The 13,885-nt window shown below is 47.2% G+C and overlaps 1 protein-coding gene across 5 annotated transcripts in view; it reads left to right on the forward strand.

Annotated features, from left to right (window-relative positions):
• Positions 1–13,885, forward strand: part of ITGB4 (integrin subunit beta 4) — a 43,526-nt gene continuing 29,641 nt past the window's right edge. For 3 of the 5 annotated variants that reach the window (XM_031965819.1, XM_023502537.2, XM_031965821.1), the window contains exons 1-10: positions 2–412; positions 6,326–6,408; positions 6,854–6,936; positions 8,275–8,376; positions 9,445–9,649; positions 9,955–10,051; positions 10,774–10,945; positions 11,307–11,570; positions 11,771–11,860; positions 13,436–13,558. In XM_031965819.1, coding sequence (XP_031821679.1) covers positions 6,336–6,408; positions 6,854–6,936; positions 8,275–8,376; positions 9,445–9,649; positions 9,955–10,051; positions 10,774–10,945; positions 11,307–11,570; positions 11,771–11,860; positions 13,436–13,558 — 1,209 coding nt within the window. In that variant the 5' untranslated portion in view covers positions 2–412; positions 6,326–6,335. Of the gene's footprint in view, positions 413–6,325; positions 6,409–6,853; positions 6,937–8,274; positions 8,377–9,444; positions 9,650–9,954; positions 10,052–10,773; positions 10,946–11,306; positions 11,571–11,770; positions 11,861–13,435; positions 13,559–13,885 lie in introns of all 5 variants that reach the window. The other 2 variants (XM_031965820.1, XM_031965822.1) reach the window with 2 other exon arrangements.

The raw sequence follows: 13,885 nt of genomic DNA on the forward strand, positions 1-13,885 counted from the left end.
CCTCTGCACAGCCCCGCTCCCACCGCCTTCCCTCCCAGTGCCCACAGGGTGGGGTGATGCCCTGCTGCAACACCAACCCTTTTCCTGCAGGGGAGGGGGGTCAGCCTAGCGCAGACTGCCGAGCTCCACTCTTGCCTGAACAGGTGAGCATCGCACAGGAATGCGCGCCGGGTGACTCACCAGCGCCCTCGTACCTGGGCCGGATAAAGCTGCCTCTCCTCTGCCCGCCCGATGTCTCTCTGCTCCTTTCCTGCTTTCTTTCCTCCCTCCCTCCCTCCCTCTCTGACAGTGTCGGGCGCTCTTGCTCTTTAGCACACACACGCACACTTACTCACACGCAGGAGAGCGGCTCCCACTAGCCAGGAAAGGGGGGAAGATCATCAGAAGCAAAAGGGACCAGACCCCGGGAAAGGTATGTGGGGTCTGCCAACTGCTGCCCCCCTTCTCCTAGGGGCCGGACACTGGGGCGGGGAGGGAGAAAGGGCGTTGGGGTGGGAAGAGGCACCCGGGAGGCTGGGGGCAACGGGGCTTGGCGGCGGGTGCCTGCTGAAAGTTCCTGCAGGAACTTTGCCTGGGAGTCCAGGCACGGACGCAAGGTGGGTGGGTGGACTTAACTAGCCGCCCACTCTGTTAATTGCCACCCTACCCCCCCCCCCAAAGGGGAGTAAAGCAGCTCTCCAACCGCTCTTCTGCTCCCGAGATCCCTGACGGGGGTCTTTTGTTCCTCATCTCCTTCCTGAAAGGTTGGCATTTGCCAACGCCCTGTGCTCAGTGGCCCCGGCACCTTGTGGCTGGTCCTGCCAGTGGAGTAATGGCTGTCCCCAGCAGATAATGAGGGAGCGGCGGAGGGCTTCTGGTATTGAATTGAGCTGGGCATCCCAGGGGGCTGGGCGCTCAAAGGGGAAGGGGTGGCGGGAACTAGGAGGGAAGGGGCACGGCCCCTGCTCCTTGGTTCTACCAGAGAGAACAACAACTGAAGTTCAAGTTTGCCCAGCGCTTCTCACACGGAACTGCAGTAGGAGGTCCTCTGGGCATTCTTAGTCCCATTTTACAGATAGGGGAACTGAGGCTCAGAGAGGTTAACTACTGGTTTACAATAAGTGTCAAAAGTGAGATTTGACCCGACTCAAGTCTAGCACTTTATGCCTTCTTTTTGTGGGGTGAGAAGGCAGGGAAAGTTGGCTCACCTGGAAGGAAGCATTGAGGGACTTAGTCACCGAAGAAGCTGCCTAGGGCTAGGGACTCTGAGTCGGCTGCCCATGGGGTTCTTTACCAAGGAACAGGGTAGAGCTGCCCAGCCCTACTGGCTGTACATGGGACAAGCCCAAAGAAGTGCCCGTGGTTGGAGGAAGCTCCCGCTCTGACCAAGTGACCCCCTTTCTCCCCTCTGCCAGACCTCCTCCTCTTCTTTCAAAATCTGTTCCAGACTCACTACCTCGAAAAGCTTTCCAAGATTAACGCCCCTACCCACCCAGTCCCTCTATCTCCCCACACACTCCAGGAACCTTCCGCCTTCTCTAAAAGCCCTTCCACACTGAAGAGGATGCGGTGGTGGGTTATGTGGGTGCACCCACATGATGGGGAGCCCCCTCACCAGCCCCCTGGAGTGGGGGTAGGGGAAGATCCTCTTCTCTTCCTCCAGCTTCATATCTGCTCTGTCTAGCTGTAGTTATTCCTCTAGGCAAGGCTGGAAAGTGATGACCGGGTCCTCTTCTGGGATTTAGGGAGTAGTATGGGGGGAGGAGTTAGATTGACTTGAGGAAGTTCCTAACCTCAGCCCATGAACACGGGATAGAATGAAGCTGGGATGAGGGAATGAAAGGATCCATGAAGAACCTCTGCAATGGAAGATGGAGGAAAGTCATATGTTGTTGCTGCTATTGCTAAACTCCATTTCCTGAGGGCACATGGATAAGAGCACCTTAGCTACGGGGTCCCAGAGCTAGAGAAGAAGTTCTAGGGGGCTGAAGATGGAGACCCAGACAATCCTCTTGAGTTTCAGCTAAGAGCCAGCCCCTCTCAGAGGTTCTGCAGAACATCTCTGAATGGGGAGGGAGATTAGGAAATAAGGGAAGGAGCAGATGATACCTTCAAGGGGCCTACCTCTAAGTACCCTTCCTAACCTCAGGGACTTCATCCCTTAATACCTATACAGACAGAGCCAGCATGTGTTAGAACACATATGCTGAAGGAAGCTCCCCCACCACAGAGAAGGCATAGAGTGCTAGACATGAATCAGGGTTCAAATCTCACTTTTGACACTTATTGTGAGCCAGTAGTTAACCTCTCTGAGCCTCAGTTCCCTTATCTGTAAAATGGGACTAAGAATGCCCAGAGGACCTCCTACTGCAGTTCCGTGTGAGAAGCACTTGGCAAACTTGACCACCTATAGAACTTCAATTGTTACTCTCTCTGGTAGAGCCATATGCCATAGACATGTTTGTATGTTGCATATGGTTGTATTTCCATGTTCTATATATGTGAAAGTGAGAAGAAACAGGGTTCTCATCTAGGCTCTGTTCTGTTTAGAGCTTTTTAAAAGACCCCTAAAATATAGCTAAATGGCACAGTAGATGGCACAGGAGTGATCCTGGGCACGTCACTTAATCCTGTTTACCTCCAAACTGGAGGAGGAAATAGCGAACCACTCCAGTATCTTTGCAAGAAAATCTCAAATGTTATCATGAAAAGTAGTACAGAACTGAAAAAAACTGAATCATAATATGAATATACCTAGCTCCTCCATATCAGGGGAAAAAAACTATCTCTCACAAGGGTTGCATCTGAAAAATGGGTATTTAAGCCCTTGCTTACCTCACAGGATTTGTTATGAGTGTCAAATGAGATAGTGCCCATGAAAGAGCTTTGTAGATTGTAAAGGGCAGTAGACTTTTGTAAGGAGTTTATTGTGAAGATTTATGGCACATTGGTAAAAACTACCCTTGGTGTCAGAAGTCCTGTCTCTGGGACTGACTAGCTGGGTGACATTGGGCAAACTATTTTTTAAAATAATAATAGCTTTTTATTTTTCAAAATACATGCAAAGATATTTTTCAAACCTGTAAAACCTTATGTTCCAAATGTTTTCCCTTCCTTCCCATCTCCTCCCTTTTGGGCAAACTATTTTATCCTTTTGAGAGTCTATCTATACAATAAGAAGTTTACACAAAATATGAAATTCTTTGCTCACTTTAAAGAACCATATCAATGTTAGTTATTATTATTGTTGTTGTTAAAGAAATTTAATTAAATGAGTTCTAAGGTCCCTTCTAACACTGACATACTGGGATTCTTGAGTAATACTGCCTGTAGGTATGTGTCTGCCTTATTTCAGTATAAGTAAGGGTGGGTATGGGTGTGGCCCTAATCTTGGCTGCTAGGAAGTCATTTCGCCTTGGAGTCCACACCCTGACTAGCTCTGGGACTACCCATCCCACTGTTATTTGCTCCCTTAGGCACCTTTAGGCACCTTTGGGCAAAGCCTTATTTCCCTTTCCTGATCTCTGGCCTTGTAGAGCTCCCTCTCTCTCCAGATTGGATATAATATTAATATAGTCATTGCAGCCTCCATGCCCTTTGGAACCTAGGAACTGGCAGGAGTTGAAGGGACCACTCCCATTAGACCCAAGCCCTTTCAAGAAACTGAATCCCTCTTTCCTGAATCTTCAGCCACACACACACTACTCACCCCTGGCCCAGGCTACAGAATTTAGAATTCTCTCGCTGAATTAAGCATCTTTACTATGCTGCTCTCAGCTTAGGTGACCTGGGGAAAGTAAGTCACTTCTAAGACTTGGTCCCCTTCTTTCTGAAATGGAATAATCTATTTAAAGCACTATGAATAGAATGACAGACCTGGAGTCAGGAAAACTTCATGAGTTCACCTCTCGCCTCAGACACTAACTGTATGACCCTGTGCAAGTCACTTTTGCCCTGTTTGTCTAAGTTTCCTCATATCTGTAAAATGATCTGGAAAAGGAAATGGTGAACCACTCCAGTATCTTTGCCAAGAAAATCCTAAATGGGGTTGGGAGAAGCTGGACATGACTGAACAACAAATATTTAAGCAAATTGCTTATCAACAATTTAAAGCTTTTTTTTTTTTGGCTGAGGTAATTGGGGTTAAGTGACTTGCCCAGGGTCACACTGACAGAAAATGGTCTGAGACAAATTTGAACTCGGGTCCTCCTGACTTCAGGGCTAGTGCTCTAGCCACTGCGCCACCCAGCTGCCCCTAAAGAGCTTTTCTAACTTGAAAGGACAATATAAATTGCTGCTATTACTATTATGAAGAGGCGGAACCAGATAATCTCTGATCTCTTGCAGTCCTTAATCTTATATTTGCAGAATCCCTATCCCACAGATTAGAGCTGGAACCAGGAATTCTTTCATTCAAGGCAAAAACATTAGAGGGAGATGGGTTACAGCAGCACAGCCAACTGTCCTGTGGTGGACAAGACAGTAGATGTGGCAGTAGGAGTGATACCCCACCCTGTCTTGGTATCTTGGATACCAAACCCTATTCATCTCATGCTTTTTATAGAGACACAGCAGGGACTATAACCTGACTTTACTTAGAAACCTGTCCTCAAGAAAGAGATGGAAAGAAGGGTTCTAGGAAAATATGGTAGGGTACTCTGATTTTTTTTTTAATTTCTTTCAACTGTACTGGCCTACGTGGAGCTTGCCCAGGTCGGTTTATATTGTAAAATAATCTCAAAGATACTTTTCCCCCCATTGACCTCCACTATACTGGGCTTCCCTAATTTGTTTCTCTCATTTTTTTTTTCTTTTTTCAAATTAAAAAAAATTTTCCCTTGATGTCTTTTGTTTTTCCACCAATTTAATTTGGAAATACATCTCCCTCCTCCTCCCACTCTCCATCAAGCCATTACTCATAGCAAAGAATAAAAAGGAAATGAAAGGGAAGCAGATTAGGAAAATCAACATCAGTTGGCTCTAAATGTATATGTAGTATTGTTTCATACTCATAATCCCCAACTTTTACAAAGAATCTCCTATGTTCTTTTAAACAAATAAATAAGAAATAGTGGTTTCCTGGTTGTTTAAAGGTAAATCTTCAAGGCAGAAGAGTAAGAGTTACCATAAGAGAGTAGCCCAAAGTGGGGATATCACTGGGTAACAGAGCTGGTGTTCCCATTGGAGGAAAGAATGTGCTTCTTTTTGTCTCTGGGTGTCTCTGTCTCTCTCTTCTATCTATCACTTTGTCTCCCTGTCTTACTCTGTCTCTCTCCATTTGTCTGTCTCTTTCTCTCTTTTTGTCTGCCTGTATTTTGCTATCTCTTTCCATCTCTGTCTGTCTCTTTCTGTCTTCCTTCTTTCCGAGTGTCTCTGTGTGTGTGTGTCTTTCTGTCTCTCTCTTCTATGTCTTTGTCTCCCTGTCTTTCTTTGCCTCTCTCCATCTCTGTCTCTGTCTCTATCTCTATCTCCCTCTGTCTCCCTGTCTTTTTCTGCCTCCCTTCATCTCTGTCCCTATCTCCCTGTCTCTGTCTCTATTTCTATCTCTCTCTGTCTCCCTGTCTGTCTTTGTCTGTCTCTCTGTCCCTGCTTCCCTGTCTTTCTCTGTCTCTCTCCATCTCTGTCTCTCTGTCTCTATTTCTATCTCGCTGTTTCCCTGTCTTTCTTTGTCTCTCTCCATCTCTATCTCTTTGTCTCCCTGTCTTTCTCTACCTCTCTGTTTCCCTTTCTCTGTGTCTCTCCATCTCTGTCTCTTTGTCTCCCTGTCTCTCTCTCTGTCTCTGTCTCTGTCTCTTTGTCTCCCTGTCTCTCTCTCTGTCTCTGTCTCTGTCTCTCTCCATCTCTATCCGACTCTGTTCTCTGAAGAATCCCTTTCTCTCTCCAATGTCTTGTTGGGATTCTACTCTCCACTTTGGGACTGGCACAAAGGCTTGAAGCAAACACTAGGTTTCATCCTATTGGGCTAGCCCATGACCAGACTGACCCTCTCTCTTTTACCTCCCCACCTTGGTCCTTATATCACATTGGGAAATCCTTGAGCAAAACCCTCTTGGAACTGCCCCTCCTATTGAAGAGCAGAAAGTCCAAGCCTAGAGCCCACTGGTGGAGCTTGTGCCCTTCCCCAGAGGTCCCAGCCCTTCCCTCTCCCGGGTCACACTGTGACTCTGTAGGAGCCCACATGTAAACCCAGCTGGGCATGGGAGTCAAAGTTCTGCAAGGCTGTGACCTGCTAGGAAGGAGACTATCTGAGCAGAGGGTCTTCTTCAGGAGATCTCAGGGAATGGTACTGTGTGTCATGTGGTGCTCATGACTTCAGCTAACAGCATGAACACTCTGATTGTTTCAGGAGGAAGAGGATGCCCTGGCCAGGGGCATGGGCTGGGCTGCTCTTCTGGGCAGTTCTGTGCATCGGCCTCCAAGGGAACACAGGTAAGTCAGAGGATCCTGCTTGGACACTTTCCCCTTAAGCATTTCTGGGGTCACCCAGCGTCTGATCAGCTGGCCTCCCACGCCACTTTAATTCACTCATTCTTCCACCTACCCACCAGGCACGCCCTGTATACAGTCTGTCAGTGAAAGTACAAAGATGAATAAGACAAAGGCCGTCCCTTCAGGAAGTTTAAAGTCTAATTTAGAAGATAAATAAATATCTTCTATATTTGTGTATATATATATACATATGTATATATGTAATTTAGAAAATATATAAATAAAAATAAGAGATGAGTAAATGTGGTAAGTGCCATAAGAGAGGAATTAGCAAAGTTCTATAGGCATTCAGAGGAGGGAGAAGAGGTAGATCATTTGTACAATAATTAGTCCCTTCTCCCAGGCCTGTCTTCATCCCTGCTTTTGATTCCTATTCCTCATCTAGCTAATCGTTGCAAGAAGGCTTTGGTGAAGAGCTGTACCGAGTGCATCCGTATAGACAAGGACTGTGCCTACTGCACTGATGAGGTGAGAATCCAGCTACCCCTTGTCCCTGCCTACCTGGTCCTTCCTGGCAGGAGGTCTGCAGGGATAGATGTACCTTCCCACGCAAACCTGTGGCAGGACTCCAGCTTTCCCTCACATTTCTTCCTACAAACCTGTGGCCAGATCCACACTTCTCCTGCCCTCTACAAGACTCTGGTGCCCAGGATAGAATCCAGAACAAGGAAAAACTATATGTTTGCAATACATTGTGTAAAGGGAGGGAGTGATCAGAGCCATAATTTAAAGGATCTTTTTTGCTAAGGAGATTTCTCCTGTAGTCTTCTTTACTACCTTTTTTTCCCTCACATTAAAAACAACAATTTTTTATTATACATGTACATTACATACATGTACAGTTTTTTTTAAAAAACATGCTTCCTTATGAAATCATGTTGGGAAAGAAAAAAGGGAATAACCACTAGAGGGAAAAAAAACATAAGAAAAAGAAAAAAAAGTGAATATATCATGTGTTGATTTACATTCAGTCTCCATAGTTCTCTCTCTGGATGTGGATGATGTTTTCCATCCAAAGTTTATTAGGATTGCCTTGGATCACTGAACCGCTGGAAGGAAGCAAGACTGTCATAGCTGATCATCTCACAATCTTGCTGTTGCTGTGTACAAAAATCTCTTGGTTTTGCTTATTTTGCTCAGCATTAATTCATGTAAATCTTTCCAGGCCTTTCTAAAATCAGCTTGCTCATCATTTTTTAATAGAACAATAATATTTGTTACTTTCATATATCACAACTTCTTCAGCCATTTCCCAGTTGATGGTCATCTATTCATTTTCCAGTTCTAGCAAACAAGATCCTACAGGAGAAGAGGCCCCCGGTATGCATGTTCCTCAGCACTGGGCCTCAAGCCCCAGAAAAGAAAAGGGATGCAATAGTATATACTCCAGATAATATAATAGCCTAAGACTGGAAGAGAAAAGATAATTATGCTTCATATGAGAGGGTTCTGGGCTCAGAGTTGGCAAAAGACTGAAATATGATGTTTTTGCCATGTTTAATATATATTTCCATCTAGGAAAGAAAGTGAGGGGAAGGGGGGGGAAATTGGAACACAAGTTTTTGCAAGGGTCAGTGGTGAAAAATTATCCTTGCATATGTTTTGAAAATAAAAAGCTTCAATAAAAAAGACTGTAATGTGGGATATATGTTTCCTTGCTCCAGTGTCAGGTGGCCTGGGTACAAAGCCCTAGCTACAACTCCTAGGGAGGTTATCATCTGAAAGCCAAGACCAGGTGTATAGATGGAGAAGTATGGATGGAGGATGCAAGAGGCACTGAGACTATCCTATCCATTTTTCCTCTAGACATTCAAGGACCGTCGCTGTAACACTAGAGAGGAACTGCTGGCCATGGGCTGTGAGGCCGGGAGTGTGGTGTTCAAGGAAAGCAGCTTCCATATCACAGAGGTGAGATCTGGGGATGAGGGGTCAGCATGGTTGTGAAAGGGAAGTCATGCACTAGAAATAAGAAGTCATCCTTAGAGGCAACCAGGCAGCCCAGTGGATAAGAATGTCACAGTCTAAAGACCCGAGTTTAAATTCTGCCTTAAATATTGCCTACCTGTTGTGACAGGGCATTTAACCTTTTGATTTCAGTTTCCATATATATAAAATGGAAGTCATAATAATGCCTTTTTTCCCAGTTTTTTTTTTTTTTTTTTTGCATAAGACTTAAGTGAGTATAAATCTTTATACATATATTGGATTTAACATATATTTTCACATATTTAACATGTATTGGACTACCTGCCATCTGGGGGAGAGGGTGGAGGGAAGGAGGGAAAAATTTGGAATGGAAGATTTTGCAAGGGTCAATGCTGAAAAATTACCCATGCATATGTTTTGTAATAAAAAGTTATAATAAAAAAAATTTTAAAAAAGACTTAAGTGAGATGATGAAGAAACCTAATCAAGTGGAGGAAGCACTGGCCTAAAGAGTAAAGAGACTTTAGGGCTAGTCCCATGCTCTGTTACTGTCAGATGATTTTATTAGATGATTTTGGACAAGTCATTTTCCTTCCTCTGGACCTCAGTTCCGCCTTCTGTAAAATGGATTAGAAAAGAACACTGGAGCTAGAGTGAAGGAACCTCAGTTTGAGCTCAGCTCTGCTCCTTATGGCCCCTGGTCAAGGCCAAGGCACCTCATCTATCTGGAAACCTAGTCTCCTCCTCTCTGCCTGACCTTCCAGGTCCTTTTCAGCCCTTCCTCTGTGACCTTCTCTCCCGAGCTGTGACATCCTCTGGGGCAGCTTCCCACAGGGGCCACAGAGGGATGAAGAGCGATTGTCCATCCATGGGAAAGGAGGGGGTTGCTTTGCACCGGGTGTGGAGAAGGAAGCCACCAAAGTGAGGGGGACGCCGAGTGCAATGGCAGGCGACGGGCGGCCAGGAGGGGTGCTCGGCCCACGTCTGCCTCTCCCTGTGGATCCTGTGCATTCACACACACACTCACGTACCTTCTGCTCTCCTTGGCAGTACACCGAGATCGACACCACCCTGAAGAAGAGCCAGGTGTCCCCCCAAGCCATGCACGTGCGCCTCAGGCCCGGTGAGGAGAAAAGCTTCGAGTTCCAAGTGTTTGAACCCCTGGAAAGCCCCGTGGACCTGTACATCCTCATGGACTTCTCCTATTCCATGTCTGACGATCTGGCTAACCTCAAGCAGATGGGACGCAACTTAGGTAGGTCGGGGCACCTGGAAGCAAGCGCAGGGCAGGCGTCCCCTCTTGGGCCAGGCCACGGGCAAAGCGTCCAGCTGTTACCTTCCCCAGCTAAGGAAATACAGGCGGTACTAGGCACATGTGCCCCGGGGAGACTCAGTCCTCCCGGCTTTTCTCCCTCTGCCAGTCCATGGGGGCCCCTGAGGTCCCTTGGTGCCCAAGGTGGAGGTTTGCAGCATCCTGACTCTTTAGCCCTGGCCCATTGTCCTGCAGGAGATGGCAAAGTGGTTCTGTCCCTGTCCCCTCTCACTGTCCTGTATCCTCAGCCCGGGTCTTGAGCCAGCTCACAAGCGACTACACTATTGGCTTTGGGAAATTTGTGGATAAAGTCAGTGTCCCACAGACAGACATGAGGCCGGACAAGTAAGTGAGCTCACCTTAAGACTTCTACCCTTGGTACAAATTCAGGTAAGATTGGGAGAGAACTACTCACCTCCATCGCTGATCCCTGGAATAGAAGGTCCCTGGGCAGGTGCACCCACCCCATCCTGCCCTTCCCTTCCCCGTCAGATCAATCCCGGAGGTGTTCTGGGTCTGCCAGTGGGGGATGCTTTGGGGTGGCCGCCCAGGATTGGGGTAAAGGAGGGGCTCCCTCCCTCAGGGGGCCAACAGGTGTCCTCTCAGGCAGTCCCCAGCATGGGGTAAAACCTGTCCCACCCTATAGAAGTGTCCTTGGGGAGAACTGATCTTGAGACAAAGCCTCAGTTGCCCCCTAATAGTTAGAGACAGGATGAATGAGGAGGCCCTATTGCTGTGCTGGACAAGGAAAAGCATAGGGGCAGGTATCCTGCTCTCCAGTTCCCACATATCCTATTGCAGAAAGAAATAAGGGATGGGGCAGCTGGGTGGTGCAGTAAATGGAGCAGTCAGGAGGATTTGAGTTCAAATGTGACCTCAGACACTTAATATTTCCTAGCAGTGTGATCCTGGGCAGGTCACTTAACCCCAATTGCCTCAGGAAAAATAATAATTATAAATAAGGAGCGTTTTGGGGAGTGGAAGGAGGGGTTCCTTTACAGGGCAGGGAGGAGATGTAGAGATCTGGCACCCTCTCCGCCCTGATGTCTCTGTCCTCCCCACCCCAGGCTGAAGGAACCCTGGCCCAACAGTGACCCACCCTTCTCCTTCAAGAACGTGATCAGCCTAACAAAAGATTTGGAGGAGTTCCGGCACAAGCTGCAGAGGGAACGAATCTCGGGCAACCTGGACGCCCCTGAGGGCGGCTTTGATGCCATCTTGCAGACAGCCGTGTGCACGGTGAGCCCCAGCATTGCACCCCCTCTCTGCGAGGGGGCCCCAGCTCCAGAGCTCAGGTGTCTCTTGCTCCGAGGGAGCCCCTGGGCCTCCTGGCTCAGCAGTTAGGTGACCTAGATAGGGCTCCAAAGTACCCGAGACTGAGTTTGGACTCCAGGCTTCCTAACTGCTGCATCTGCAGCGTCCGCTAGCTAGCCGGGTATCTGGGCTTCTCCTGCCTCTCACACTGCAGGCATACCAGGCTTGGGCTGGATGACGGCCGTTCCCCACCCCCGGGAGACACAGGGACCTTCTTGCACCAGGCTGCGAGCGTGGCCGGCTTCCCTCGCCGCTCAGTAGGTTCGCTTCTCTTTGCCCTGCCCAGAAGGAGATTGGCTGGAGGAAAGACAGCACCCACCTGCTGGTGTTCTCCACAGAGTCGGCCTTCCACTACGAGGCAGACGGCGTCAACGTGCTGGCAGGGATCATGAAGCGCAACAGCGAGGAGTGCCACCTGGACTCCACGGGCACCTACACCCAGTACAACCAGCAGGACTACCCATCCGTGCCCACCCTCGTGCGCGTGCTTGCCCACTACAACATCATCCCCATCTTCGCTGTCACCAACCACTCCTTCAGCTACTATGAGGTATTTCTGTGGGTGCTTCTGGGCACTGAGAGCCTCGTCCCCCAGCCTTTGGGCCCTTGTGGGCTCCCCCCTCAGCGGAGACAGTATTTGCCCCTCTCTCTGAGTTCAAAAATACATTCATAGGGACCTTCTCATCAGCTAAGACCCCCAGATCGTCTTCATCTTCCTCATCGGGATTTTTCCTCCTTTTTTCAAAACAGAAGCTGCACAGCTACTTCCCAGTCTCCTCCCTGGGCTTGTTGCATGAGGACTCGGCCAACATCGTGGAACTACTGGAAGAGGCCTTTTATGTAAGGGGACCTGAGAGGGGGTCTGGGCTGAGAGGGCCAGGGGCTCAGAGTGAGGGCCAGATGGGGGGTTGGGCGGAGGAGCATAACTTTCATCCACACACTTCTTCCTAACAACTTCCAGAAAGTAGTTCCTGGGCAGTAAATGGAGCACCAGAAAAAGTCCCTGTTTGAGCTGATCCCCTGTCTCTGAAGGACTGGCTCTCAGCTGAGACCCTTACCCAGGGCCAGCCTTGCTCATGCTACCTTCAGTCTAATGATGGGAAATCTGAGATCCAGGACTGCAAGTCTCTAAAGAATGACATCCCCTCGGAGGGGCAGCTAAGGGGCTCAGTGGAGAGAGCACCAGCCCTGAAGCCAGGAGGACCTGAGTTCAAATTTGACCTCAGACACTTAGCACTTGCTGGCTGTGTGACCCTGGGCAAGTCACTTAACCCCAATTGCCTCAGGGGGGAAAAAAAGAATGACATTCTCATCTTCAATTTCTCTTGCCTTAGAGGCTCCGGTATCTACCAAAAGTACCATGTTCCTCCAGTGGTACGGGATCTCTGATTAACATTGGAGTCTATTATTTTCATTTGAATGATTAGGAGTATTTATTGATGAAGATAAATGTGTGGGCACTGTGTGTGCAAGGAGAGCTCCCAAAACAGCCTGTGAGAGGCCTGCTGGCCACAAGGTTGGGGCAGGAATTTATTGCAGAATGAGTTAATCATTCCAATTCCAATAAATTTAGATAGTATTATGGTAAATATAGTTCTCAACATTCATTTTTGTAAAACTTTGTGTTCCAAAATTTCCTTCCTCCTTCCCTTACCTGCCTCCTCCCCAAAACAGCAAGCAATCTGATGTAGGTTAAATATGTATAATTTTTTTAAAACATATTTCCATATTTGTCATTTTTTACAAGAAAAATCTAGATCAAAAGGGAAAAAATCATGAGAAAAAATAAAACAAGCAAACAAGCAATAATAATAATTAAAAAGGGGAAAATACCATGTTTTGATCCACATTCAGTCTCTGTAGTTCTTTCTCTAGATGTGGATGGCATTTTCCAGATGGATCAAATATGATTGACTAGCTCTTCTCAGCAATGCAGGCAATTCCAAAGCAATTCCAAGGCAATTCCAATAGACTTGGAATGGAAAATATATGTTTGCTTTTTCTTTCTCCTTTTTCCCCCCCTTTTGGTCTTATTTTTCTTGCACAACATGACAAACACAAAAAATGTTTTGAAGGATTAGTACATGTTTACCCTATATCAGATTGCTTGTTGTCTTGGAGAGAAAGGGAGAAAAAATTTGAAACACAAAATCTTACAAAAATAAATGTTGTACACTTTAACATATTTAACATATATTGGACTACCTGCCATCTAGGGGAGGGGATGGGGGGAAGAAGGGGAAAAGTGGGAACCAAAGGTTTTGCAAGGGTCAGTGTTGAAAAATATCCTTCCATGTATTTGGAAAAATAAAATACTACTGAGAAAAAAAAAAATAGTCACTCTATCAGTAAAGACTTAGGGTAGGATAAGGGTTGTTTCTTCCTCATTTTAGTGTTCCTATATCTCCCCACCAGCGAATCAAATCTAACTTGGATATCAGGGCTCTGAATACCCCCCGGGGCCTGCGGACCGAAGTCACCTCCAAAAAATACAAGAAGACAAAGGCTGGGTCTTTCCAAATCCAGCGTGGGGAAGTGGTATGTTTCCATTTGGGCTGGCCTGTGAGAGACCTGCTGGCCACAGGGTCGGAGCAGGAATTTGTTGCAGAATCAGGCCCTGATAAAGAGTAGGTGGCCACGGATTTCTTTCCTGAGTGTAATTGAGTTATTTTCCAGGATTGAGGATAGTAAGGAGTCCTTACCCCCAATCCCCACTTCAGAGAACTAGGGTGGGGGCAGAATGTATCTTGGGAACTCCCTTTTGTCTAGAAAAAGCCCCTCAAAAAAACAAAAAAACAAAAAAAAGAAAAAGAAAAAGAAAAAGCCCCCAAGTCCATGCACCTCCAGAGTCCCTCTGGGGAAAGG

Source organism: Sarcophilus harrisii, chromosome 4 (genome assembly GCF_902635505.1).
Source record: "Sarcophilus harrisii chromosome 4, mSarHar1.11, whole genome shotgun sequence".
NCBI classification, from domain to species: Eukaryota; Metazoa; Chordata; class Mammalia; order Dasyuromorphia; family Dasyuridae; genus Sarcophilus; species Sarcophilus harrisii.